Source organism: Daktulosphaira vitifoliae, unplaced genomic scaffold (genome assembly GCF_025091365.1).
Source record: "Daktulosphaira vitifoliae isolate Bord-2020 unplaced genomic scaffold, ASM2509136v1 Scaffold_3, whole genome shotgun sequence".
In the NCBI taxonomy this organism is placed as follows: Eukaryota; Metazoa; Arthropoda; class Insecta; order Hemiptera; family Phylloxeridae; genus Daktulosphaira; species Daktulosphaira vitifoliae.
The window spans coordinates 29,632,366-29,659,093 of NW_026099574.1; the positions used below are offsets into that span (position 1 = coordinate 29,632,366).

Sequence of the window (26,728 nt, forward strand, 5' to 3'; positions counted from 1 at the left end):
AGGAAACGGGTTTCCATTATTCTCATTGTTTGTAACAATTTACCTGTTTCGTTACTTAATATTCGTTTGATTACCGTTATGATATTATTATAATATTGTTATTATCTATATATATTTTTGATATTAATAACATTATCTTATTTGGTTGTATACCATAGTTTGATTTCTACAACAATGGTAATAAACGGTATTCTTGAAAATAAAAAAAATAATGAAAATTTTTTAAATTAAAGTTTAATTTTTGAATATAATTTTTTTTCGATATGTTTTTTATACATTATTGATATATTGCTATATCAGGAAAAAATTTTTTTTTCAATATTGCTATATAATATCACTGATATTCAGTACGATATTGATATCCAAAAATATATCGTTAACTGACCCTATAATATAGTAAAATACCTTCTCAGCTTCGCAATAAAAAAATATTATTCTGCAATTTCTTCACACAAAAAAATATTTTTAATTATAATTGAGGTGGATATAATGCTCATGCACTCAGACCTGTTGATCATTGCCCACAAAAAAAAAAATGTTTTTAAAAAATTAAACATACAGTTAAATTTCGTTGATTATTTAAAAATAATTCTTAAAGAATTTATAATATTAAAATAGACATTTATTTTCTTCAGTTTTGTCTTTCGAGTAATATTTTTACAACATCTTAATATTATCTTTTTTTTTTATTATACTTGCCGCAGGATGAAAAACAAATGAGCTTTTAAGCTTTCGTTAATCGAGCTACTTAAGACGAATAACGTCTACTGCAAATTCTGAAATCTTTTGTTAAATGCTAAAGAAGTAAATTTAGTCAGAACATTTAATGCTAGTATAAAAAAAGAGACTTAGTAAATATTTACCATGATCACAGTTCTTAAAATATATTTTCTTTATGATAATTCAGAATTTTGATCTTTTAATAATTTGTACTACATAACAGAATTTATTTTAATTAAATATTAAGCATTGAATTATTAGCTAATAATATACATACTGTATATTAGGGTGGCTCTTATTTTATAAACTTATGAAAATTTTAGAATCCCAATGCATTATAGCAAATTCTATGTTAAATTCAAAAAAACTATCACAACATATAATTGTAAATGATAAATATCCATATTAAACTGCACTTATCGTATCAGGAATAAATAATTTACGATTAAAGATAAATGTATATATAAATTTCGTGATAACAGCAAAACTATAAAACTGACTATAACTTCATATAAGCTTAATATTTTAGAAAATTTAATTTTTATACGAATATTTTGTTGTAAAGTGATTATTTTTAAAGTTAAAAATGATTTATGTGTCAAAAGTGAATTTTTTTATTTTTTTGAACAAGTAAAAATAATTTTAGAAAATTGTTGTAAACAATTTTTATTGTTACATTCAAAATCCTTTTATCTTAATTTATTTGCAGTAGATTATAAAGTAGCTATGAGAAATGTGAATTTAATTTAAAACTAAATGGTAAAATTATATTTAAAAGTTCTAAAAATCTAAAAATATTAATTATTTATAAGGAAACCTTATTTTTAAGGTTAAACAAGATATATATTTTTTAATTTATAAAATTTATTCGTAGTATATTTTATAATTACAGAAAACTTAAAATACATTCCAATGAAACTATTTGAATAAGTTTTAAAAAAAGTCTTAAACTATGACATAAATTAAACAATAAAATTAAAAACTAAATTTGGTGTATCACTATTGAATAATATGTTAGATTTAGTTAAATATCAGGTTATTTTTTATATAAAATCTAAAGTTTATATTATTGAACTTGTTAATTCATTTATTTATTAATATAAAAAAAAAGTTACAAGGGATAAAATTTTAAAACAATAAATTCCTTTCTTTAAATGACAAAATATAGTTAACTCAATAGTAAAAAATTCAATGATGAAATAAAATTTTTACAAATTATTAACTATTAATATTTTTTAATTACAATGGATTAGCACAGGTCAATGATTAGGATTGGACTGAAGTCATAGTTTAACTAACAGGTTGGCAAGGCTTTATTTTTTATAATACTAAGAAAATTATTTTTAATGACTAAGTAAAGATTTCAAATTTATTTTATTAAATTAATTTTTATTTGAGGGAACCTTTTTTTTAAATTACTCTTATGTAGTTATTATTTTTATGTAAACTTATATTAACTTCAATATAATTACACAGAAAAACGTAATGATGTTTTTAATAAAATTAATCGTCAACAATAAATTAGAAGTAATTATTTAAAGACAAATATTAACAACTGACGGTACATAAAAAAATTATGTTAAGAAACAAAATAAAAAAATCTTCCAACCCCTAAAATGTTTAGGATGAAAATATATGAAGGTAAAAACATAAACTATAAGTTAAATTTTGTATTGTATTTTACGAAACAAAATATTTTTATAACTATCCTAAAATCAATTGTTTTAGTATTAATGAATTTATATGATTCATTAAATTTGTTAAATTAGTGGTCAAAAAATTTCACGATAGCTGTAATCTACAAATAAAATATTATTAAACAGTGTGTTAACAAATAAATGTATACATTTTTTATCATAACAAAAATCGTATTTTGAATCTTATTTAATAAATAAACAATTTTATGTTAATAAAATACATTTTTATTACATAAAAATCAATTGTTATAGTAACTCATTATTTATTTAATATTTTTCTAATAAATATTTAAAAATTACAAATAATAAAGAATTAATAATAAAAAACAAAAACAATATTCAATTACTATTTTCGGAAACATCAATAATTATCACGAATTATTTAGTACAGTAATATTTATAGAAATCTATTGATAAACCGATTTACTTCAACTAATTATTCTATGAGTGTATTAATAATAGTAATTGTACTAATTAGTTTAATGTATTTCCACAATTTGTTCACAATTCTATTAAAACTTAGTAAATTTAACTGCTGAAACATATTTGTTAACATTTTATTTTTATTAAAAAAAATGTCACGTGATAATCAAATTTAATTTGTACCTAAATTAAATTGATCATTTTTTAATGCGTTCAATCCACAAATCTACTTATAAACATAGCATCAGCTTAATTTACTTGATATTAATATAAATTTATAAGATAATGATTTAAGAATAGATAATATATAAATACAAATTGATTAATTATTCTTTTAAAAAATGTCATTTTTAATAATAGTATTGTTCCATTATTGTTGGTGTTAAAAAAATTCTTATTGATTAAAAAAAAATATTTTTATATTTTAAAAGGATATTAATTGGGTAACTAGAACATCTAAAAATATTTTATGAAAATACTAATGAAGATATACGTAAATACTATACTTGTCATAATATTTTTATTCTTTTTTAGGTGTATCTATTCTAAAATACTATTTAAACGAGTATGTATACAAAAAGTATTGCTTTAAGTAATCACTTTTTAGTATATTATACAAAATACATCTATAAAACCAAAGACAGTGCAGAATAATAGTATATAATTTGCGAAAAAATCAATTCTTAATTATTAATAAATTGCCGTAGGCCATAATAAATGATCTAAAATAGTTAAGCACAAAATTAACAATGGCAAATAACAGAAACTTAATAAATCATAAAAAATGTAATGAGTATTTAAAAAAACAATGTTTGTTACTTTAGATTCAACAAATTTATAATTAATATAAAAGTATGTCTCAATGTCTTTCCATTAATAATCGCATAAAGTATAACATTCACTAGTCTATGTGTAATAACAAATCGAACTCTTTTAAGTCAACAATTAATCGATGTATAATTATGGCACTAATCAGTTTTAAAACTTTGAATAAATTAAGTCATTTTAAATAAATTACATTTCACCAAATATTCCAGCAAAAGTTTTTCTCAAATTTTTCATTGTATCCTCACTATCATCTAGAGGTGCCTTATTCTGTTGTACAGTAGTAGTAGAACTAACGACAGATCCTTGACGACTCAATGACGATTTCACTGGTTGATTAGATTGATTACTAGTCATACTACTCTCAGACACTAAAATAAATTTCGAGTAATTCATATTGAGCCTAAATAAAGTTAATTTAATATGTTAAATATAAAATTTTACTTATAGAATCTCTTCTTGCTGGAATTGAAGGTGCTTCATCTTCTAACTGTGATTGAGTAGGTTGTGAACCCATATTTGATAACACTTGTGACTAAAAATAAAAATGATAATACAATAATCCAGCAACTTGGTATACTCAAATATTCTCAAGAATGTAAACTAAATAAGTAGAAACTCCGTTTTTTCACATACCTCTAATCGTTCTATGACCAAGTCAAATATATGTCTTCTGTCTTCTTCTTGTTGATTACCAAGTAGAGATAATGCGGAATCATTTACCCCAATTATTTGTTCAATACCTTCTTTAGATACTACTACTTCTAATGCCAATATATCTAGTCCTCCAAAAAGTTCTGCTACAGCATCCAGCCAAAACTTGTATCTTTCTAAAACTTCGGTTTCTTCTAACATAGCGGAGCCGACACATGACTTCCAATTTCCCGTTATACTTTTTCGCCTAAATTAAATTTATGTTAAACAAACTAAATAATGAAACAGATCATATGCTTACATTAGCGCTCTGTAGTGAGACCCAATTTTAGTCAAGTGTAAATCATATTTGCTGTCGATGAATGGTTCAGTAGTACAGTAAGTTGAAGCGACAGATATAATTGAAGTCACGTCTTGAAAATCTGAATTACTATCAACCTTTATTTTACCTACTCCTCCGTGAGCATGTCCAATTTTAAGAACTACTGGTAATTGACTAGCTACCGACTAAATGAACAAAATAATCATCTTAAATATTTGTAGTTAAAATAACTTATGAAATATTGATCATTCAGTTTTTACCATTTCGCCAGAACTTGGATAAAATGTTTGGTCAATCAACGGGAAGTTTTCTTTACCTAGTTTTTTTTGTAATTGCACTAGTTGTCCATAGACCCATGGTTTGTCCTTGAAAAAAATTTCAAATTAACTTTGTAATATGAAAATAATAAATTAACAGAATAAAATTATATGATTTACTTGGAAGTTATACAATGAAGTCAATGAATTGATACTGGGTACACCACCAATATTTAATCCAAGCAATACATTCCTATAGTCTTTATCAGCATCTCTTACACTTTGTCGACATAAGAAAAAGTCAGGTTTAAATGAACGAACGACTTTAGATCCAGATGGAGAAACAACTGTCATACTAACAGTACAACCTTTTTCGGCATTCGCCGTTACAGTCAATTCTTTTATGTTTGCTTGTTCAACTTGAATTTCAAAATCACCAAAGAAACGTTTGCCTCGAAAGTATCTAGACCTATATTTAATATACATAAAAATTATCATAAGTCAATGATATGAGGTCAGTTCAAATACAATGATTATTTATTCAAAAATATATTTATATTTATTAAAAAATAATAACTAACCAGTCCAGATTTTCATCATCAACCACTAGTAATGTTAATAATCGATCCTTATTTACTCTTTGTTGTCGTCTAGTTGCAGCAGCGTCTATAATATTTAAAATTCGTTGTTAATTTAAAAACAATACATTTTGACATGAATAAAAAAATACACATTAATTATTAATTTTTTTTTACAATTAATACTCAACAATTTATTTTTGAATTGATTACAAATAAATACTTTTACTTTTAGACAAGTTTATTTTTTATTAATCAAGATTTTGATATAATCAGTTTATATAAATTTATTTTAAGTTTATAAAGAAGAGCTTATTTAGCTTTATTAACTTCTTATCAGGTTAAATATATATATTTTTTAATTATTTTAAACTTTGTTCAAATATTATTTAATTATAGTTACAGGTATAAGTATACACGAGTGTAACTAGTTGTATCAATATTAGTGTAACATCACTTGAATATATAGACTAAAGTCTCGAAAGTACCCTTATTATTCTTTATCAATACTACAATTTTGGCAACGTTACAAGTTATAAAATTCAATAAAGAAAGACCTAATATTTATATTTAAACAAAATTCTAAAATATATTTCAATATTTTGTTTTAGTAGTATATTAATAGAATACGATTATAATTAGAAGTTATACAAGATAATATTATTATCTTGTATAATTTCTAATTATACAAATTGGGAATTTAAAAAAAAAACAATGATTTCATATTTTGTATTATAAAATTTATTAAAATTAATATTATTTTTTTTAAACAGTTTTTGTAAATTTGTATACATAGTGATTCTTTAACTACGTTTCACAAAATCCTTTTGAAAATATAAAAGCTACAAATTTACAACAATAGTGATCCTTTATTGAACTATTCTATGAGAATAATTAAATTTCTCCTACTATCCTTTATGCCTTAAACTATTGTTTTTAAAGTTTGTTTTAGACAATTGTGTTGCGTTTAGAAAATCATTTAAATCTGATTTTTATTCATTAGATTTAAAATTTAAACGATTTTTAAATTGTGTGGCTACCCTATTTTGTTAACCATCCAATTTAATTGATTGATATTGAACTTTATACATCGTATACAATGATTTCAATTGATATAAGAGCATAAATTCGATTTATAGCATTTGCTTCTTGTATAAATAAATTATTATTTATTAATAATCCCTAAAACTTAAAAGGCTTGTAATTCACTAGGAATTCAATAAAATAAAAATATCTGTTTCATCCAAATTTTTATTTTCATGGTAAAAATATCAGGGTTGCTATATGAATAACAAGAGTTTAGGGCTTAAGGTATTATAGTAGAAATGTAATTTTTCTTATAAAATAGCTTATATAGAGAGTTATGTGAGTAAAAAACGGGTTTCTATTATTCTTATTGTTTGTAACAATTAACCTGTTTCCTTACTTACTGAACACCCTGTATATATATATAAATATATGTGAGACTAGCTATCATATTTTTAAAAATATCTTGTGAGGTGTAGTTAAGAAATCAATCTGTATATAAATTCAAGATCAAATAGAGCTTTACGAGTTTCTTATTATTAAATGTTCTGTATAAATCGATAAAAAAGTTAAAGTTAACATTTATGAATAAAGAAATTAGTTTAACCGATTTAGTGGTATAATTTATCATATAAAATTCAACTGAGCACTACTCACATTTGATATCGTTACTAATTGAACTAGCCTTCTCTTTTGCCGCGTCCGTTAAAGATTGAACACGTTGTAAAATAGAATCTCTTGTTTTTGCTGGGCTTGTTGGTGCGCTGATAGTCCGATTTCCGGGTGCTTGAAACTCTAATCGCATGTCTGCATTTTCAGATGCTGGAGTCGCCGCTTGAGATCTAGATGGCTTAGATGCATATTGTCTCTGTTGAGCTCGTTGTTGCGACTGAGCCTGCGTTTGGTCAGAAGAGGCCATTGACGGATCCGCATCATCTGCTTCCGAGGATAAATCCCCGGAAGAAAACCTAAAAAAAAATGCGTTGATTAAATGGAAAGACCAATACTGTCTTAGGAATCATAAGTATAATTCATATACGAATCATATAAGGCAAATCATTGTCTAATTACAAAAATGTTCTATAGAAAAATAGTTAATTATTTAGAAGACCATTTAAAAATAAATCTATTACACAGTTATATAGATTTTATATTTTTTTATTTGAGATAATCAATTACTTTAAGAACGTAATAGCTTCATTCAGAACAAATGTTATAAAAATTATATAATGTTTTTATTAGACAATTTTTCAAAAGATGATTTCAATTTGAATTTACTTAAAAATATTTCTGAATAAAGTATTATGAAGTGATTTAATAATATTACTGATAAAATAGTAAAATGACCTATAAGTATGTAATATTTATTTACATTCAATTTTTAAAATTAAAATACATAATTCATTTTTATTAGCTTAAAAGCGAGAAGCTTTGCGAAAAAAGAATAGCATTGCCATATTCAAAGTTCATAAATTTAGTATGGTAATTGTAAATCCAAAGGTTTCAACTTTAAAAAAAAGTGTATATTTAAACACAAATATACGATTTTGATTTTTTTGATAAAACATTTCCATATAATCACTTAAAATTATCACTCTGATTTATTGAAGTTAAAAAAACATAAGTAAATAAATGTTATAAACTCAAATTTTTTTAGTGAATTAATTATTTATCAATAACACTTTTCGTATTAACTGAAATGTATTGAGTATTTTTATTCATATTTTATAATGAATTTAGTAATTAGTTCAAAATTACCAAAAATTGGTAAAAGAGCACGTAAATTTATTATCAAAATATGTTATTTATTGTTGGATATTTTTTTTTGGTAATTTAGGACAACTTTTTAGAAGATATTCTACAAATTTGTAGCCACACATTATAAAAAATTTTAGTGGTTGGGATGAGTTTAATAAGTTGATAACGAGTTTAACTTATAATATACTTGTATTGCATTATAATCGGTCAACCTAATAAATATATTTCTAAATATTAAATAAAATAAGTAATTTTCATGGGCACCAGTCATTAGGTACTTCATATAGATACTTTGAAAATAAGTAAAATATTCATTTTATTATTCATAAATTAACAAAATAATTGTGTGAAATTTTGCGTCGGTGTTAAGTAGTATAACTTAACCTTTTTAAATAATTAAGTAAATTTTACGTGCACTCTGATTGATCGCTAATTAATTATAAAGGTTGTACACTTATAAAGTTTAAATAATAATTATAATCTAAAGATTATTGTAATCACGTTTTGTAATTAATTATTTTAATTTTTACTAAAATTAAAAGTTTACCTCCGTTTCAGATAATTGACATTGGTGGTAAATGACTGTTTAAACGTTGAGAATGGAATCTTGACTGTTTTTTTTTACTTAATAAAATGAAGAGCTCTTGGCTCTCTCAATAGAAATTTAAGAATTATTTGATTTTTAAATGAATACACTAAAGTTATTCGTTATAATTATTTTGTTGTTACGCACTAGAGTATTGATGTATGTTGTGTCTTCAATTTCGGTCGGTCAACTTTTTGGGATAAAGGCGTCGTCGGCTATACTTTCACGCTATCAAATAAACTGCGTGTAGGACGAACGATCGATAGCTGTGTACTTGTGCAAGCATTAACCTCTAGCGGTCGTTTTATGAACAATATACCGAACTATAACTTAACAGGAGGGCGCAGGCAATCAGAAATAACGATACCAAACATTGAGCTGAGATAAAAATCTATAGAGGCTCATAAATGATTACATGGTTAAACAGTCTTGTGGGAAAGCATATGGGCGAGAAAATAGATACTGAGATATTAAGTTGGAATAATTATAAAAGAAAAGTGTGTAACGTTTAGAATTTATTTTTTAATAAGAAATAGGAAATTTGGAGCAAAACCGGGACATCTTGATATTTCTTACTCCATTTTGTCTTAAGCTACTAAAAATGAGTTCTAAATATAGCTTGTTTATAAGATAACACAAAATTTTGAACTTGAATAATAATTAATTTATCGCCAATACCTGAAAATCAGTACAAATACGTGTTATTAATCTGTTGTTAAAATATTTTGTGGTTTTCGTTTTTAAAAAGTGGTTTTAAATATATAACTGATATTTATTTATTTTTATTATTATTATTATTTGAGTAAATTAAGGAGCTTTTATTTAGTATAAATTTTTTTCATTATTAATGATATTTCGTTAATAAATTAACAATAATAAATAAGTAGAATAATTGGGGCTAATTAGGATACACGTATAACAAGGACGGGATACTACGTTTAATTAATTTTTAACCATAAAATATTATTAACTTTAAATGTATTCTTTTTATATTATTACATATTTAAGGAAAAAAAAATTAAGTTATAAAGTATTCATGAATAAGACTATCTAAGTTAAATATATTGAAAAATTATAATTCTGATTAGACATGTGTTAATGTTTTTGCAAATACTTAATAAAATCTTTATTATAATACTAATTTTCTAAAATTACCATGAGAATTATTGAAACCCTATTTTGATACACGGGACAAATATTTGTATACTTTATTTATTTTAAACATAAAAAATTATCTAAATTTTAAAACTATATAAGTTCAATATAAACATGTTATATTTAAGTTATTATTAATTAACAATAATAATAATAATCAACACATCATAGAACAATTAATACCTTCTTAGCTTTAGTTAAAATCTAAAATATGCTTTAAATCGTAGTCTAAGAAGACAATAATTATTTAAAAAAAAATGTCAACAAAATTATTATTGTGTCTATAGTTATAAACGTTTTTTAGTTAGGTCTGAGACACTCTTTATATAAATCAGTTTTATATATGTCTCCATGTTGATGTTTTAAAAAAGTTGGTACCCTTATATGAAATAAGGGATAAAAAGAATATACCTAATAGTTAAATTAAATGATTCATCAAAAATGTTCTTTATTTTATAAATATATATTTATAAATACAATAATAGTACAAATAATGTTGGTGTTAATTATAAAGTCCAGTTACACCTTATTCAAAGCCAAATACAAGCCATGTTATTAACATCTACCTTACATGTAATACTATATATTTAAAAAAAAAATCCAGCAAAGTGGAATCGCGGCATAGTGTAGACGTTGCATAGTTGGGTCCAGTATATATTTAATCTGACAGTGATTAAAATCACTATCATAAGAAACGCTTCGATGCAAATCTATAGATACTGTTTAATTCTAAGAAATTGATGGATAATTACAAAAGCAACATCAACTTCTATTTCCTTAATTATACCCATATTAATAATTCTTTTAATTATAAATTATATAATTTTTAAAATTAATTGTTTTCAAATTATTATTTTTATACTACAACCTTAGATATTTCCCTTTCATTTGATATCATTTTTTTGAAAATTTAACACTTAACCTGCTCATTGGGGAGGATTTCAAATAGCAACTTTTTTACAAAAACTAATTTTTTCAACTTAATTTTTGAAAATGTTCCGGAAATACTTCGTCCTTTAATCATATATCAAAGTAAAGCTTAATTTATTTACTATAAAATGAAAAAAAAAAATTTGTCCCAACACTTTTTCTTCTGCATGTAAACGGCTGCCGTAGTTAAAAAAACGCTAATTTTGTGATAAAATTTTCAACTGAAAAGTGCTATAACTTTTCGAAAAATGTAATTATCAGCACAAATTTTTTTTCTAAATACATTATAAGTACATCTTTCATTTGACATATTTTTTATTGAAATTGGACTATTTCCTCTAATATAGGGGGCGTTCAAAACTTGAAACATTGTATAAAAAGTTGAACTTTTTCAACTTAACTTTTGATAGTGTTCCGGAAATACTGAGTCCTTTAAACATATATAAAATTAAAGCTTATTTTATGTACTATAAAATAAAAAAAAAAATTTGTCCCGACGACCTATCTTCTATGCGCAAATGGCTACCGTATTTAAAAAATATGCTATTTTTCTATTAAAATTCTAGGTTTTGTATTTTATTTTATTTTAAAATATTTTATTAAGAGAATATATTGACTTTCATAAATAATATATAATTTAATTGACATAGAATAAAGTTCATAAGACATAAGAAATTAAACTTATTAATTTTTTTTTACTTTTTTAAAGTCGAAAAAGTAATTTTTAAATTTGAGTTAGCTTAAATAGCCAATTTTTTAGGTTCGATGCGAATTTTTTATATGTAAATACTAATTTTTAATAATATTAAAACTTAGAAGTGATAGAAAAAGTCTAATTGCAGATTTGAAAACATCGCGAAAAGTTGATTTAGAATGGTATATTTTTGTTACTGATGAAAGTTCCTTGTAGTTCAGTGCATTTATTTATAGTAACAAACAGTTTTTATTGAAATTTATTGTATCAAGCCCTTTAAATTTTTATACACGTAAAAATAAAGCAAAATACAACTTCTTTATTATTTTTATAATTTCTCCGTTTAAATTACAATATTAAATTATTGAATATCAATTTCATACTAAATTTAATAATTATAATTAGTATTTATTCATATATTATATTTTAAAATCAAAGAACTACTAATTAGGATATAATCAAAGAAATAAGAGTTGATGTTGCTTTTGGAATAATCCAACAATTTCTCTAAATGAAACAACACTATCTACAGATTTGCATCGAAGTGTTTCTTATGATAGTGATTTTAATCACTGTCAAATATCATCTATACTTGTCCCATCTATGCCTTGTCTACACTGTGCCTCGACCCCACTGTGCTACCGTTTTTTTCTTTCTATTGCCACTTTTTCTCAACTCTCACTGGACCGATTTCTTTTAATTCAATTCGTTGAAAGATCACAAGTCATATCTAATTGAAGAAATTTTTCTTAAATATTGGAAAAATATTCCTCGTTCTCTTTAAATGAAGAAAATCCTCCAAAAAATTTTGATTTTTAAAATCGGTAAATTTTGATATTTTTTTAACTATTTATCCTTACAACTGCCATAACTTTTATTTAAAATTAACGACACAAATTAATTTTTTTGTATAATTATCTTAGGTATTTCCCTTTTATTTGTTATATTTTTTTTGGAAATTTGTCTTTATATCTGCTGATAGGTGGAATTCAAAATTGACCCTAGAATTTCGTAAAAGTTAACTTTTAAATATGCCCCAGAAAACTCCGTCTTTTAAATATATGTTAAATTAAAACTTATAAAAAAAAATTCTCTCAATAACTTATCTTCTATGTTCAAATTGCTACCGTAATAAAAAAACATGCAATTTTTTTTTTTTTAAATTCCTTGCAAGGGTTTGCCATAATTAAGAAACCAACCATTTTTTTTATAAAAGTAACATGAATCTAACTTACATTAAAAATAAATTTAAACTTATTTTGAATATTTTGTCCCCCCACTAAGCTGAGAACAAAATTTTGAACTAGCTTAAATTGTCGTGGAGTTGATAGTAGCGTTTGTGCAGTGATATATTACATAGTTGCATTTTTTTTATCAAAAACTTGGTTCAATTTAGAATAGTTAATTGATTTGCATGTATATTTTATATTTTTTGGTATATTAGCTAGTTTTGAAATTTCATTTATTAATTTATGCTTTACAGAAAATGAAGGAAAATCACTTAATGAAATTGAACATTTTTTTATCAATAAATATTCAAATTATCAATAATAGGAAAAATCAAACTATAATTGAAGCGTTTACACACACAAAAAAAAAAAAAACACGAAATTCAACATGTTTTATATAAATACATTTTTTATTTTTATAAAAATTCTTTAAATAAATTATTATACATATAGACAACAATAAGAGTATTTATGAGCAGTTAATCACAGAAGTGTCGTAGGGCATTTGCAAATATTAATGTTATCTGCGGGTGGGTTGTCACAATCATCAATATTACAACAATGATGGCGTCGGTGGCAGCTATTGTCTGGTATGGATCGTAATGAGTCTTCAAAATTTTCATTGGATCTATTTTCATTGAAATTATAATACATTTTATGTTATTTTTTGTATAAATAAGTAATAATGAGGTGTACTGCCGAACTAAACAGTTTGTTAGCTCAATGAAGAGGGGAACTTAAATTACTCAATCGATATATTTGTATTGTTATTATATAAATCCCTCTTGCATGCAAGTGCATAGCTAGAATTTTTTCTTTCTTTATCTTACAAGTCAGAATGGTAGGTAAAAAAGGGATGAGAAGTGGTTTAAATGTCTTATCTTTTATCTTGAAAAATCACGAAAATCTTGATTTTCATACCACGTTTACATAGTTTATGGTATTGAAAAGCATTTGAAAATTTCAGTTATTTCAACATTACTAATCGGAGTTCACCACATCATTATCAATAATTATTAATTATTCTTACTTTAAAACAAAAGATCTAGTTATACTAGCAGTACCGGTGCTACCAGTAGCACTACTACATGAACAAATGTCAGTGGTATAATTTTCTGGTTCTTTTTTTGATTGACATAAAGATCGCCGGTTTATATTTGAGCATTCTGTTGGTACAAGTGATCTGGTCTGATTACATCGAACACCTCGTCTAAGATTTTTAGGATTTATAACAGCTCCACCGTATAAAATTGATCCTTCTACAAACGATGTTGGATTATTTAATGATCTAGGCTCACAAGTTGAAAGCCTAGCTATGCTACCATCACTTAAAGTGAACGGATATCCTTCGTGAAAACCAAAATTACCATACGACAATATTTTTTTTTTTTTCTCTCTAAATAATACGTATCTAATTAATATACAAAATGTATAATTTGAAAAAAGCAAATATAAATTTTAAACAAACCTTCTACGCCCTGTACAAACACACGCTACACCTACAATAGCTCCCATGAAAATTAAAAATCCGAATAATACAGTCAGTAGTTCAAAAGTCGTATAAAGACTGAATGAATTTTCTACAGAAACTTCTCCGTGTTTTTTGGGAATCCGAGAAAACCCAAGGAAATGTAATGGTTTAAGGAAATAATTAATTTTATCCTGGTTATCCAACATCAAACTATACATAACATATTTTATTAAGATTTATTTAAATAATTTTAAGTTAATTTTATGTAAATATTACAGTTATAAACTTACTTCATTAACATATCACTATCTGCTAGTTCATTTGTAATAGGATCAATAGCGTAAAGTAGAACATCAGTTCTAAAAAAACAAAAAGAAAGATATGTAAAAAATTAAAAATATTTGTTGAACTAACATTGAGACACTTTATATTAAAAAAATAAAATATAATTTGAAAACAAAAATATTATATTAGACTTAAATATAGAGTGCTATAAATTATTTGGTTAAATAGATTCAAATTATTTCATCTTTAGAACACGAGAAATTAGTTTAATAACTTTTAATTTTCTTTTATACTTTTTTTTCATAATAACTTTATAAATTTTATTTTACAATTTTTTTTAACTTTTGAAGAAAAATATATTATAATATCATACATGTTATTTGAATTAGAGTCGATTTTCCAAATTTTAATCATACAGCCCGTAATATTAGTCACTGAATTCGTTATAAGTTCAGAATATTTTTCTACTAAAGAAGGTTGCATTGCCATAGCCATAGTGACTAATTTTCGGTCATCCAATACATAAATCTAATAACATAAATTGTAAATCCAAATGATCGATTCATAATCTTAAAAACTTACTAAAACATTAGTTATTGCTGATCGGCCATCAGGTGCTCCACTTTTATCCACTGCTCTAACATCAAAGCCTAACACAGAATTATTAACGTATTTGCCTAATCCACTAATGGTACGAATAATTCCAGAGTATGAATCAACTGAAAAATATTTATTTTCTGTTGTAGTACCTACGAGTTCATAGCGTATGTCAGAATTAATTCCAATATCTAAATCTTCTGCCTAAAATATAGTTATGCCAGATAATCATTTTTTTAATTATAATACTTATATTGTATATATATTACAACAAATTGTTAACTTCAGAGTATATTTATTATTTTACTAATGATTGGAAAAAATTGGTTTATTTATTAAAAATAATTGATGGAGAGGGGTAAAAGTAAATGCTTATTTTTAAATAAATAAAGACTAGAACTTTTTAATATAAAATAAATATTCTAAGAAAAAAAATTAATTTACAATTATCCCAATTCACTCAAAATGTATTTAATAATTTTTACATATTAATATGTATAAGTCTATTTTTATTAATAAAAGAATGGGGAAAAAATGATATGATATAAATAATTCATACTTGAACTTTTACAATTGGTGTACCGAAGCTTGTAGATGGAGTTACAGCAGCAATGACTGGTCTGGTTCCGTTAATAAACACTGGAGAATTATCATTTTGATCTAATATTTTTACTACTATACGAGCTTCATTTGGAGCTTTAGTCAAAAATGAATTGTTAAATTACTAATTAAAAGTAACATTTAAACAGAAAACATATTTTACCTAAATCTTGAACTAATGAATAACCTGTATAAGCAGATTTTCCTTTTCTTGTTGTAACTTCAACTTGTATTACAACCGTTAACGTCGGAGTAATTTCTCTGTCTGGACTTTCAATGATGTACACATTTCCATGTTTAGGATCAATTCTAAGGAAATAAGTTTTCTTAATAGTTTATATATAATTAGTTAATAAAATAAAATAAACATTAATTTTAAATTAAATTAATCTTACTCAAAACTTTCACTATTCTCCGAAGGAACGATAGAATAGATGATGGAAGAAGCAAACCGTCGATAACGTGGAGTTACATTAAGTTTTAAAATTTCCAAGGGCACCAAGCAATTTTCTTCAACTTCCAACTCAAAATGTCTAATCTCAAAAATTGATTCTTCGGTTTCTAAATTCTTATCAGCTACACTTACAATTAAAAGAGCAGCATTATCTTTTCTTGGTGTACCCGAGTCATACGCAATTACTGTGACATTGTAAATTCCACTAGTAAGCGCGTTCTTCAAAGTTACCACTCCCGATTTTACATCTATGTCAAAATATTGTGCCCCAAATCCAAATAAACTATACTCAACTTCAGAATTTCCTCCTTCTATGCCATCTGGATCTTCTGCTACAATTCGTGTTACAACAGTTCCCGTCGAACCAGCTTCAGCTAACGTGGTTTCATATACTGGCACAGTCAAATCTCCCTCAAATCCTTGAAGTCCAATTTCATTGGCGGACAATTTTCTAACTCTGTGATGATTTCTAAATTGTGGTGGATTATCATTTATATCTAGAACTTTAACGATTATATCTACAGTTGATGGCGTTCCACCTGATGTTCTTTTTCCCGATAGTAGTAAATCAAAAGAGTCTCTAGTTTCTCTGTCTAATTCACCGGTCACTATCAAACAACCTCTACTACTAACTTCAAAATTTGGATTTCGATAATTTCTTCCTGATATTGAGAAAATTACTGCAGTTTCTTTTATAGCTAAACAACCAACTTCATGATGTTTATAAAAACCCTCTGGTACCCAAAATTCAAAAATTCTATAAAAATACAAATATTTTAAAAACTTGTACAAAAAATTTGATATTCACCTCCTTTCTTACTTTTTTTCAAACAAATGATCTTCTTCAACATGTAATACTATTGTAACCCAAGTTAGTAACCTATCTTCATCTTCTGCGGTGATATTTAACTCTTGTTCTCCAATTTTTAGTTGACTGACTACAGAGAGCTGGCCTGAAATAGGATGAATGGCAAATTCCATTCCACTTTTAGCTAACTTGTAAGTAATTGTTGAACCATTAGAATCAAAGTCTTCAGCATTAACAGCTAATAAAGGTGAACCAGGTTGTATGGTATCCGGTAACCATACAGCTAGTGTAGCTGATGAATTTTCCATACGATGTGGTACAATATACTCCCCCATTGTAACAGTAATATTTGATGCGGGATTAACAGCAATATGAAGTTTTTCATTAGGGTATACATTAATACGGGAGATCGAAGGAACATTATCATTAACGTCAGTTACATGTATAGTGAGATTTGCCTCTGAAGACAAATTACCTCTATCCGTAGCCACAATTTTTAAATTATAAATATTTTTAAGTTCTCTATCAAGAATACTTTTTGAAATAAAAACTGACCCTGAATCTTTATTAATAGAAAACATTTCATGACCTAAAAAAAAAAAATTTTATTGATAACAACGATCAATGATCTAAACTATTTAACTGACCTTGTCCTTGTAAGATCAATGAGTATATAGAATTTGCTCCGAAATCTCGATCTGAAACTTTCACTGGAACATTTAATGAAACAGAAGTACCAATTGGACTATTTTCTAACACTGAACCCTCGTAATTAGATTTTTGAAATTCGGGTGCGCAATCATTTTCATCATCAACTATAACTCGAACTTGGAATATTGTGGCATGGTGTATACCAGTTTTAGTTTTTCGGTCTGCTATGACAGTGAGCTTATAATTTTCTTTTGTTTCCCTATCTAGGCCAGATTTTGTGTATAATACTCCTTCTTCTGACACGGTAAACAACTCCCCGTCATCCGGATCAGCAACTATAAATTTAGGCTTAGATAATATCGATGAATTTGATAAATCGGCACTCCAAAGTCGTCCTACAGCTATTCCTGGTAAATTTTCTCGGACTTTAAAGACTATATTTATGGGGTCTACAGTTCTATAATGTATAGACATAAATAATTAAATCATTAGTTCATAAATAAATAAATAAATAAATTTATTATTGTTATTATACTTGGTGAGGGTTTGGCTGGAATCTGAATAAACTATGTGAATTGTGACATTGGTAGTAATTGTCATGTGTTTATGATCTGTAGCTACAGCTTCAAACTTGTAATCGGTTCTTTCAAAATTGGATATAGCGTCTACTACTGATATGGTTCCACTTTTTTCTTCTACAGCAAATGGCACTGTAATATAGAATTACAAATACAAAAATAATCTTTTTAAAAATCACTTAAATTGAATCGTTTAAAGTACCTCCTTCTTTGTATGTATGTAATAAGTCATAGTCTATTTGAGAATTATCAGAAAGAGTTCTTATTTGACCAACGCTAGTACCAACAGGCACATCACTGCCAACCCAAAACTCGTATGGTGCATTAACAAAATCAGGATTAGTAATTTCTAAATATAACAAAAAATGATCTAATAATTAATAAAATACTAAATATTTTACATCAAATACAGTATAATTATATTTCGGTCTAATTATAACTATACCTTCTTCCAAAATAGTAACAGTAACCACAGCTAAAGCATATCTTGTTTCACTTGGATCTATTGGTTGATCTGACGCATTTACTATTACCGTATGTTTTCCAGGTATTAATGGAGAGACATTGGAGAAAACTTCTCCAGTATCTGAATTTATAGCAAATATATCTGAATCGTTATTTGCAATATATGGAATTCTATAAACTATACGGCCATTCACCCCATCGTCCGGATCAATAGCTTGAACCTTAAAAAAAAAATTATACTAGATTATTTATAATTGTCCTATTCGCAAAAAATAGAATAAAAATAGTATAACCTTTCCAATTGTGACTTTTGCTGGATTATTTGCTCGGGAAGTAAAAGAATATTGATTCTTTGGGACAAAAACTGGACTATTATCATTTATGTCAAGAAGTGTCACTTCCACACTAACAAATGCATCACTGAAAACATTTTGATAAGTTATAAAACAATTTATTATTAATAATTTGTCTTTTGTTTAATTTTGTAAATTAAAGTTATTAAACTAAATAAGTGTCGTGTCATAATTAAATTACATAGGGCAACAATGTATGAACAAAAATGTTATTATGTTTCATTTGATCATTCATTATGTTTCAATTTTACGATGAAAAATTAAAGGGATAAATACATTTATGTACCCATCTCAGAAGTACAACAAAACAAAAAAAACTTAATATGAGATTTAAATTGTGTAAAACTATTCTCGGCACTAGGAAAAACACATAGATTTTTACCAATTAATAACAATACCATAAGAAACCTTAACATATCATTAATTAATTTTTTATTTTCCAACTAAAATAATGAATTGAATAATTATAACATATATAATAATTATATTGAATTGTAATATATTACATATATATTAATATAAAAAACAATTACAAAAATTTGGTTTGAAAACAACAAAAAGATATCATTAAATTATTTGATTTCGAGCGGCATTTGAAATGCTAAATTTTACATGTTACACTTTTTCTCAAATTTCAAATTTTTGATGTATTAAACAGATATATAACTAAAAATTTTTAAAAAAATGTCTTTGAAATTAGTTCCCTAGCATAAATACGTGTATTTTAATAAAATTTCTAACTTCGTTGACCTCTAAATCCCAAGATAATTGTTTAAAATATTTGAAATTTAGTTGAGTCATAAATTATACACTATACAATACCATGTTTGAAAATTACTATAAAACAATAACTTCGTAATGGTTTTAATTGAGCCTAAAAACGCCATTTTTAGAATGTCATTAAAGTTTGGAATTTCACATAATTTTTTTTTTTTTAATCTGAACTTTAATTTATAATAAGTTCAATTCTAAAATATAATTCGATTAAGTTAATATTGAACAATCTGATTGTTTTTTAACGTTCTGGCTATTTTTAACATTTATTACATTGAAATAACTATTAAAATGGAAAGGTCATAAAAAAAAATTGTTTTAATCTAAATATAGTATAAAGAATAAACCCTGAAAATTTTAAAAAAAGGAGGTGTTTGTGCGACCATTTCTGGATAATTTGGCATGGATAACCCGTAAGAAAAATATTTTCAATTGAACAAAAAATAGAGCATAAATCATATTGTTTTTCAAATATAATATTTGTAGCTGTTATGAAGTTGAAAGGTATTATTTTGTTTAATGTGGTATTTATTTAATTTATATAGTGGCAATTATTTATTTTTTGTTTATGTATATATTTTTACTCTAACGAAATGTAAGTTAAAAAACAATCTTAATTTTCTATTATTTTAATCGTATTGATAAAATTATAATTTGATGATAAAATCTACTCTAAATTATTTTTTATATATTACAACTGTTTTTCACCTATTTTCTTTTTGTTGCATAACAAAAGGTATTTTTTCTCTAGCGTATACACGAAGGGAGAAGCTAGATTTTTGTTCACGGTCCAACTTTGTATGATTACGAACACTTATCCATCCCGTCTTTCCATCAATTGTAAATGCTTGACTGGGATCGACCAAATGATAAACAAATTCTCCATTATCTCCTTGATCGAGATCGGTAGCTACTACTCTAATTACGTTATATCCATTGGGAACATGTTCATACAAACTCACATTATATGCGTCTAATTCAAATTTTGGTTGATTATCATTAACGTCAGTAACTTCGATTTCTACTTCAGCATATGCTTTCTTCGAGGGGTTGTTAATGTCCACAGCTTGTATCTAAAATTTTTTTAATTTTATTTGATAATTTTAACTATTGTATTTAATTTTTTTATTGTAAAAATATTGTAATTTACCTTTAGTAAAAATATATTTGATGGTAATAGGTCAGCGTCAATTTCTTTGTTAAGGTATATTTTACCACTCATCGGGTCAATGTGAAATATGTCATCATCAAAATCAGATACTAGAGCGTATCTTACAGTAGAAATCAATGCATGATTACCATAATATGCTTGTATTGACGGATTAAATAATATCTCTTGAATGATTCTTTTACCCTTCATGAATGTACTCATATTAATGTAAAGGCTAAATATCGACAATTGCGTTTTTTATATAATGACTTACCGTAATTGGAAAATGTTCTTTGAACTGACCATGATATACTTCACTAGTAAATTTTAACATCCTTGATTCATCACGTTTAATTCTAACATCTACTGTTGTACTAGTATTTTTCGGCGGTATCCCTTCATCTTTGGCATAAATATCTAATAAAAACTGTTCATCTCCACTATCATAGCTTAATGGTTCTTTTAGTATGATTGAAGCTGACCCATCAGCATCCATCACTAAAGAAAATTTAGCTTGATATTTTGAAGCTGCGATTAAGTAACGAACATCCGAGTTAGGAGTAAATGGCTTGTCTGCATCTAAAGCTCTTATATTTTTTACTACAGTAGTGCCTAAAATAGACAGTTCATTAAAAATGTTAATAGGGCTTTATATTTATAACAAAATATTTTTACCAATAGGTATAGATTCAGAAATCTCAGCGCTGTAAGGTACACCGATGAAGAATGGGTTATTATCATTTATATCATCTATTTGTACAGTTATCATTATTGAAGCATTAGACTGTTAAAAAAGTAAACATTTAAGTTAATTTAAAACATTATAACATTTATTTATTGAATGTTATGAATTAATAATAAATAATAAACTGATTTTAACTTATAAAAAAACTACCATTTTTTTTTATACATTTGTTAGTTTAAATTTAATGAGAAAAATTTATTACTGAATCATCATCGACCCCACACACAAGTTTTACTTTGATTTTGTCTACTGGTTTTGGACGATCTACTAAGTCATCCAACGATTTTGCCAATCTTAATGATATCGTAGTTCTATTAATTGTACGAAATTTAAAATAGGATACATCGTCATTCTAGAAATAAATAAAAAATGTGTTGATAATGTTATTTATTTAATTTTTTAAAATTATATACATTATCTACTGGCTGTAAACTAAGGCTTCGTCTTGGGTACACTTCAACTTGTAACACTTCTGATCCAACCGGTAAATTTTCTGGTAAACGAACAAACCGAAAGTGTTCGTTAATTGGGTAGAATTGACAACCTATGATAATATATATATATATAATGCAAACTTATGTAAAATAAATCAAATTTTATTATTATTACAGTATATTTTCTCTTATTTGAACTTAATAAGACATACCTATATACACATATTTCCAATTAATTATTCATTACAATATTATTTTACAAGACGATCAATACTATTAAAATAAAGTTATTAATAATTACTTTCGCGTGGAATAAATATTAAATTCTAAGGAAATAACTATAAATTATAGTTAGTAATGTGTAGAAAAATTTCATTAAAATTAAATCAAATTTAATTATATTTTTGTGATAAAAGTAATTAAGTGCACATTGAATATTTTGACAATTAAATAAAAAGTATGTTCTATCTGTTTATAAAAACTATCTAATATAACATTCGGTTAATACCATAAATAACATAATTTGACTGATTATTTTTGTATATTTTTAAAAAAAAATTATTAATGCATAATACCAAAAAAAAAAAAATTATGCTCCATTAAAATATTACTTAAAATGGTCACGCATACTTAATACCATAACATATAAATACAATACTTCATCACATAGGCGTTCTCTTATGGGATATAACCCCATGGGGAAAATAAATACATGGTAATGATGTATTTTGGAGGGGTAGTAAAAATACATTTTATGTATTTTGTCACTATTTCAATGACATTTATTGGTCAATGGACTCGATTCAAAAGGAGTGGGATGATTAAAAGATTTAATAATGTTTTATAGTATTAAAATTCTATTTGAAACATTTTTTAAAGACTCTAAACTTCAATAAAAAAAGTTTATATCATTAGTTTGTATACTTAAACAATAATACATATTATGTTTAAAAAAAATTTTTTAACTGAAAATCTATAATTTTCACAAATTACCAGGAAGTCGATAATTAAATAAAATTTAATTTTATTAATTTAGGTTTGTACACTGTACGATTAAATTAGACCTTATAATATTAGTTTTTCTTTATAAACCTGAGATTTTCCCCGTGTTTCCCTAGTGACTGTTACAAATATTTTGATAAGTATGATATAAAAATTTTCAGTAATAGATTGTTATGCCTAAGTAATAAGCTTTTAAATAAGAATTTAAATGTAATCGTTTTATCCTTACTCGAAACTAGAGCGTCTAAACATTATAACGCCAACCGGATTGAAACATGTACGCAGAAACTACAATAATTTATCATATGCAATAACTAGATTACTTTTGTAACATGTGATTTTTTATTTTTTTTTATTATATCATTATTTGAGTACCAAACCACAGTCATAGGTCAAATTACTAGTAAACACAATAACACCTATCATAGAAGCTCCATTGTGGTAAAATGAAAACAATACTCACCTTATTTAATTTATATTCAAACCACAATCACGTTACACAAATCTAGTTTTAGACATGATTTTATAATTATATTACATTACTGCATGATTTTTTAATATGTGAAATGTTCTAGAAACTTTTTTATTAGGGTATTTCCAAAGTGTATTACTGTAATTACTGACAAATGTTATATTTAAATAATATTCTACAAATGAATTATAGAAATGAAGTCGTGAAAAAAAATAATACTGTTAAATAAAAATAAACTTCATCGGATTAAGTCTACAATTTCAAATAATAACTATACTCAGCATTATGTTGGCATTGATTGTAGCTATTTACGCTATTATATCATATAAATAATTTTTACTTCGTCACATCTTTACTCGGAATGATCAACAATATCAATGAACTGCAATTTAAACAATGGAAGCACATATTTCATTTCAAGATACACTCCATTGCGCTATAGTTATTACTAGAAATACCGTCTCATACTCTCGTTAGTAAATTAGTTCTCTTGCAAAACTTAACTTTAGTATAATAACCTACTACGCTTGAGATTGATAAATACGTGATAGGCGCATTAGGTTGATTTTTTATTGTTACTGAAAATTCGAATTCTTTGTTATAGATTATGACATTGGCTTTTAAACATTTTATTAAGTGTCTATCACGTTTGTTACACAACCTCATTCATTTTGGCTTTCAACGTGACACAGTACCCTGTTTCCCTAAGCCGCACATTACGTTATCAACTTATATGAAAGTGTAATGAGATATGAATCTAAAGGTATAGAGGCCTAGTGGTAAGGTTTGTATCTACAACGTCATGGGTCGCGGGTTCTAATATCGTATCGTGTCTGTTTTTTTCATACGATTTCCGTGACACTTTTTATGACCGACCGTCGAACCCTGCGGCCAAGTTAAACGTTTTAACAGATTTACCTTGATCAACTTAATTTGATATTATATCTAATGTAGATGTAAACGATTATATTAAATTCTAATGATCACTACTCTTACTATAGAAATAAGTAATTTAGGTAGGTTAGTTTATGATTTGATGAATTCAATATCATTCTATCAATAAGGAGGCGAAGATAATTCAATAAGTGTATTCAAACACAATTAATGGACTTATAAAGAAAATTAAAAATTAAATTAGATCCACAGTTTCTCTCTCAATAATGTAAAGATAAAAAATATAAACAATATAAATTTCTTCTATACACATCTTCAACTATTAAATTTTTGATAAAATAAATTTTATTTCTCATCTAGTATAACATATTTTATGCTATATTGATAATATTATAATTCAATAATGTTTGCATGCTCAATAATCAGATTTATTTAAAATAAAATTATCCATTATGATAGAATGAAATATGCACAATGTGTAACGGACCAATTTCAATAAACGTTCGTTAGAATAACCGATATTGATACTTGTGTCTATTCACATAACTATCCATTTTCGTACCAAAACATAATTATTTATATAAGTATATATATTTTGCTTTGTACATTTATAAAGATATTGAATATTGCTTCATGTTGTTACGAAAAATTATTTACAGTTTCATTTAGAAAATTGTGTTATAGTAAATAAACATATATGAACAACTGATTTATACATATAAAAAACAACGAATCTAAACTCAACCACTATGTGTAATAATGAAATTAATCCCATAATACTCATAAAAAGTAAACATTTATTTCATTGATTATTCAAAAAAAACTTATAACGGAGACTTGTGATTCTCTTTTCTATATCTATCAAAATTATGAAGAATTAGAATAAACAATTTTTAGTTAAACACCTATTTAACAAATCTTTGTTAAATAGGTGTTTTTAAATTATTTAACCTATAATGATTATGACTCTTTTACCCATAAGAGAAATTTCGACTGCACTACTGATAACTATTCGAGGGTCTAAGCATAAAGAAGTCTATCAACCTACTCCTTACTTTTCAAGAGAGCAATATTAAACTCTTATTTTCCATTTATGTAAATTAAAAAATGTCATTTCATCTTTAAAAAAATACAATATATATATATTGATTAAAAAATATTAAAAAATCTTTTTGTAATATGCTCTGTTATGCTTTAGATCCTCGAATTACAATTTATCATAATTTTTATTCTATAATTTCATAACATGCTTAAAGGTAAGTAAAATTTATTTTATAACACAGTTGAAAAAAAAGTGAATGTATTGTATATAATAACAATGTTTAATACAAATAAAAATTAAACCTAAAAACACATTTTCATTTAATTTATCGATATTTTTAATTGTTTACCTTATATCTTATACCTTACTTATATTAATATAACCTAATATCATTTTATATTAATTTTGTATAAAAACAACGTATTTGTTTGAAAAATCCATAAATGATCGTATTATTTCAAAATTAATATTTTCAAACTGTAACTTTATGAACTTCATAAAAACATCAACTTCAAATAAACTGTCAGTCAAAAATCGATCTTCATCCATCTTTTCTGTAAAAATATGATACGCTTGAGCTACTTCATTTAAAGTCGTGATCGATTTTGATACGTACAAAAAATCTAATTTTTTGGGGAATGTAAGAATGCATCCATAAAATAATGAAGGCATTCTCTCCAAAATTTCTAATACAATTTTAATATGTTTTTCATTAGAAGAAGTTTTGATAAAATATTTATTAGATGCTGTTTGAAATATATTTATGACATTTTTAAAGTGTTCGTCATTTTGTAAACCTAATAAAAGCGAGAACTCATCTAAATATTTTAATAATTTATAATAATGGGAGTGCGTTTTAATAGCTACTCCAACTCGGTTCCATTTTTTAATAGTTGGTTTTTTAGTATGATCCGGTGATGTTAATACTTTGTTAATGTACACCAAATGTTTCCAACATATTTGTAACATAATTATTTTTAACATAGTAATAACTTTAAATTGCATATTTGCAAGATAAGCAACTTTATTATTGAAATCCTTGTTTTTTGTTGCCTTTTTGTAATCTATCTTCAATAACTTTACTGTTTCATCGCAGTTA

General features: G+C 25.2%; 2 protein-coding genes across 3 annotated transcripts in view; both read right to left on the reverse strand.

Annotated features, from left to right (window-relative positions):
- Positions 1-2,778: 2,778 nt before the first annotated feature.
- On the reverse strand, positions 2,779-9,091 carry LOC126901146 (synapsin). The gene is made up of 9 exons (XM_050677408.1): positions 8,808-9,091; positions 7,160-7,470; positions 5,480-5,564; positions 5,079-5,367; positions 4,902-5,006; positions 4,621-4,826; positions 4,302-4,566; positions 4,110-4,200; positions 2,779-4,036 (listed from the first exon to the last, which is right to left on the reverse strand). The coding sequence occupies exons 2-9, from the start codon at positions 7,419-7,421 to the stop codon at positions 3,855-3,857; spliced, it is 1,485 nt and encodes a 494-aa protein (XP_050533365.1). The 5' UTR covers positions 7,422-7,470; positions 8,808-9,091; the 3' UTR covers positions 2,779-3,854.
- A 4,154-nt stretch (positions 9,092-13,245) lies between these two features.
- LOC126900545 (cadherin-89D) overlaps positions 13,246-26,728 on the reverse strand; it is a 30,366-nt gene continuing 16,883 nt past the window's right edge. The window contains exons 3-23 of one of the 2 annotated variants that reach the window (XM_050676346.1): positions 22,199-22,329; positions 21,988-22,137; positions 21,716-21,824; positions 21,315-21,652; positions 21,041-21,244; positions 20,599-20,963; positions 19,057-19,183; positions 18,744-18,984; positions 18,501-18,647; positions 18,256-18,430; positions 17,717-18,177; positions 17,082-17,658; positions 16,203-17,018; positions 15,971-16,116; positions 15,767-15,903; positions 15,193-15,411; positions 14,984-15,138; positions 14,616-14,684; positions 14,323-14,535; positions 13,885-14,250; positions 13,246-13,482 (exon numbers count right to left, since the gene is read on the reverse strand). In XM_050676346.1, coding sequence (XP_050532303.1) covers positions 13,338-13,482; positions 13,885-14,250; positions 14,323-14,535; positions 14,616-14,684; positions 14,984-15,138; positions 15,193-15,411; positions 15,767-15,903; positions 15,971-16,116; positions 16,203-17,018; positions 17,082-17,658; positions 17,717-18,177; positions 18,256-18,430; positions 18,501-18,647; positions 18,744-18,984; positions 19,057-19,183; positions 20,599-20,963; positions 21,041-21,244; positions 21,315-21,652; positions 21,716-21,824; positions 21,988-22,137; positions 22,199-22,329 — 5,291 coding nt within the window. In that variant the 3' untranslated portion in view covers positions 13,246-13,337. Of the gene's footprint in view, positions 13,483-13,884; positions 14,251-14,322; positions 14,536-14,615; positions 14,685-14,983; positions 15,139-15,192; positions 15,412-15,766; positions 15,904-15,970; positions 16,117-16,202; positions 17,019-17,081; positions 17,659-17,716; positions 18,178-18,255; positions 18,431-18,500; positions 18,648-18,743; positions 18,985-19,056; positions 19,184-20,598; positions 20,964-21,040; positions 21,245-21,314; positions 21,653-21,715; positions 21,825-21,987; positions 22,138-22,198; positions 22,330-26,728 lie in introns of those variants that run through there. The other variant, XM_050676347.1, reaches the window with a different exon arrangement.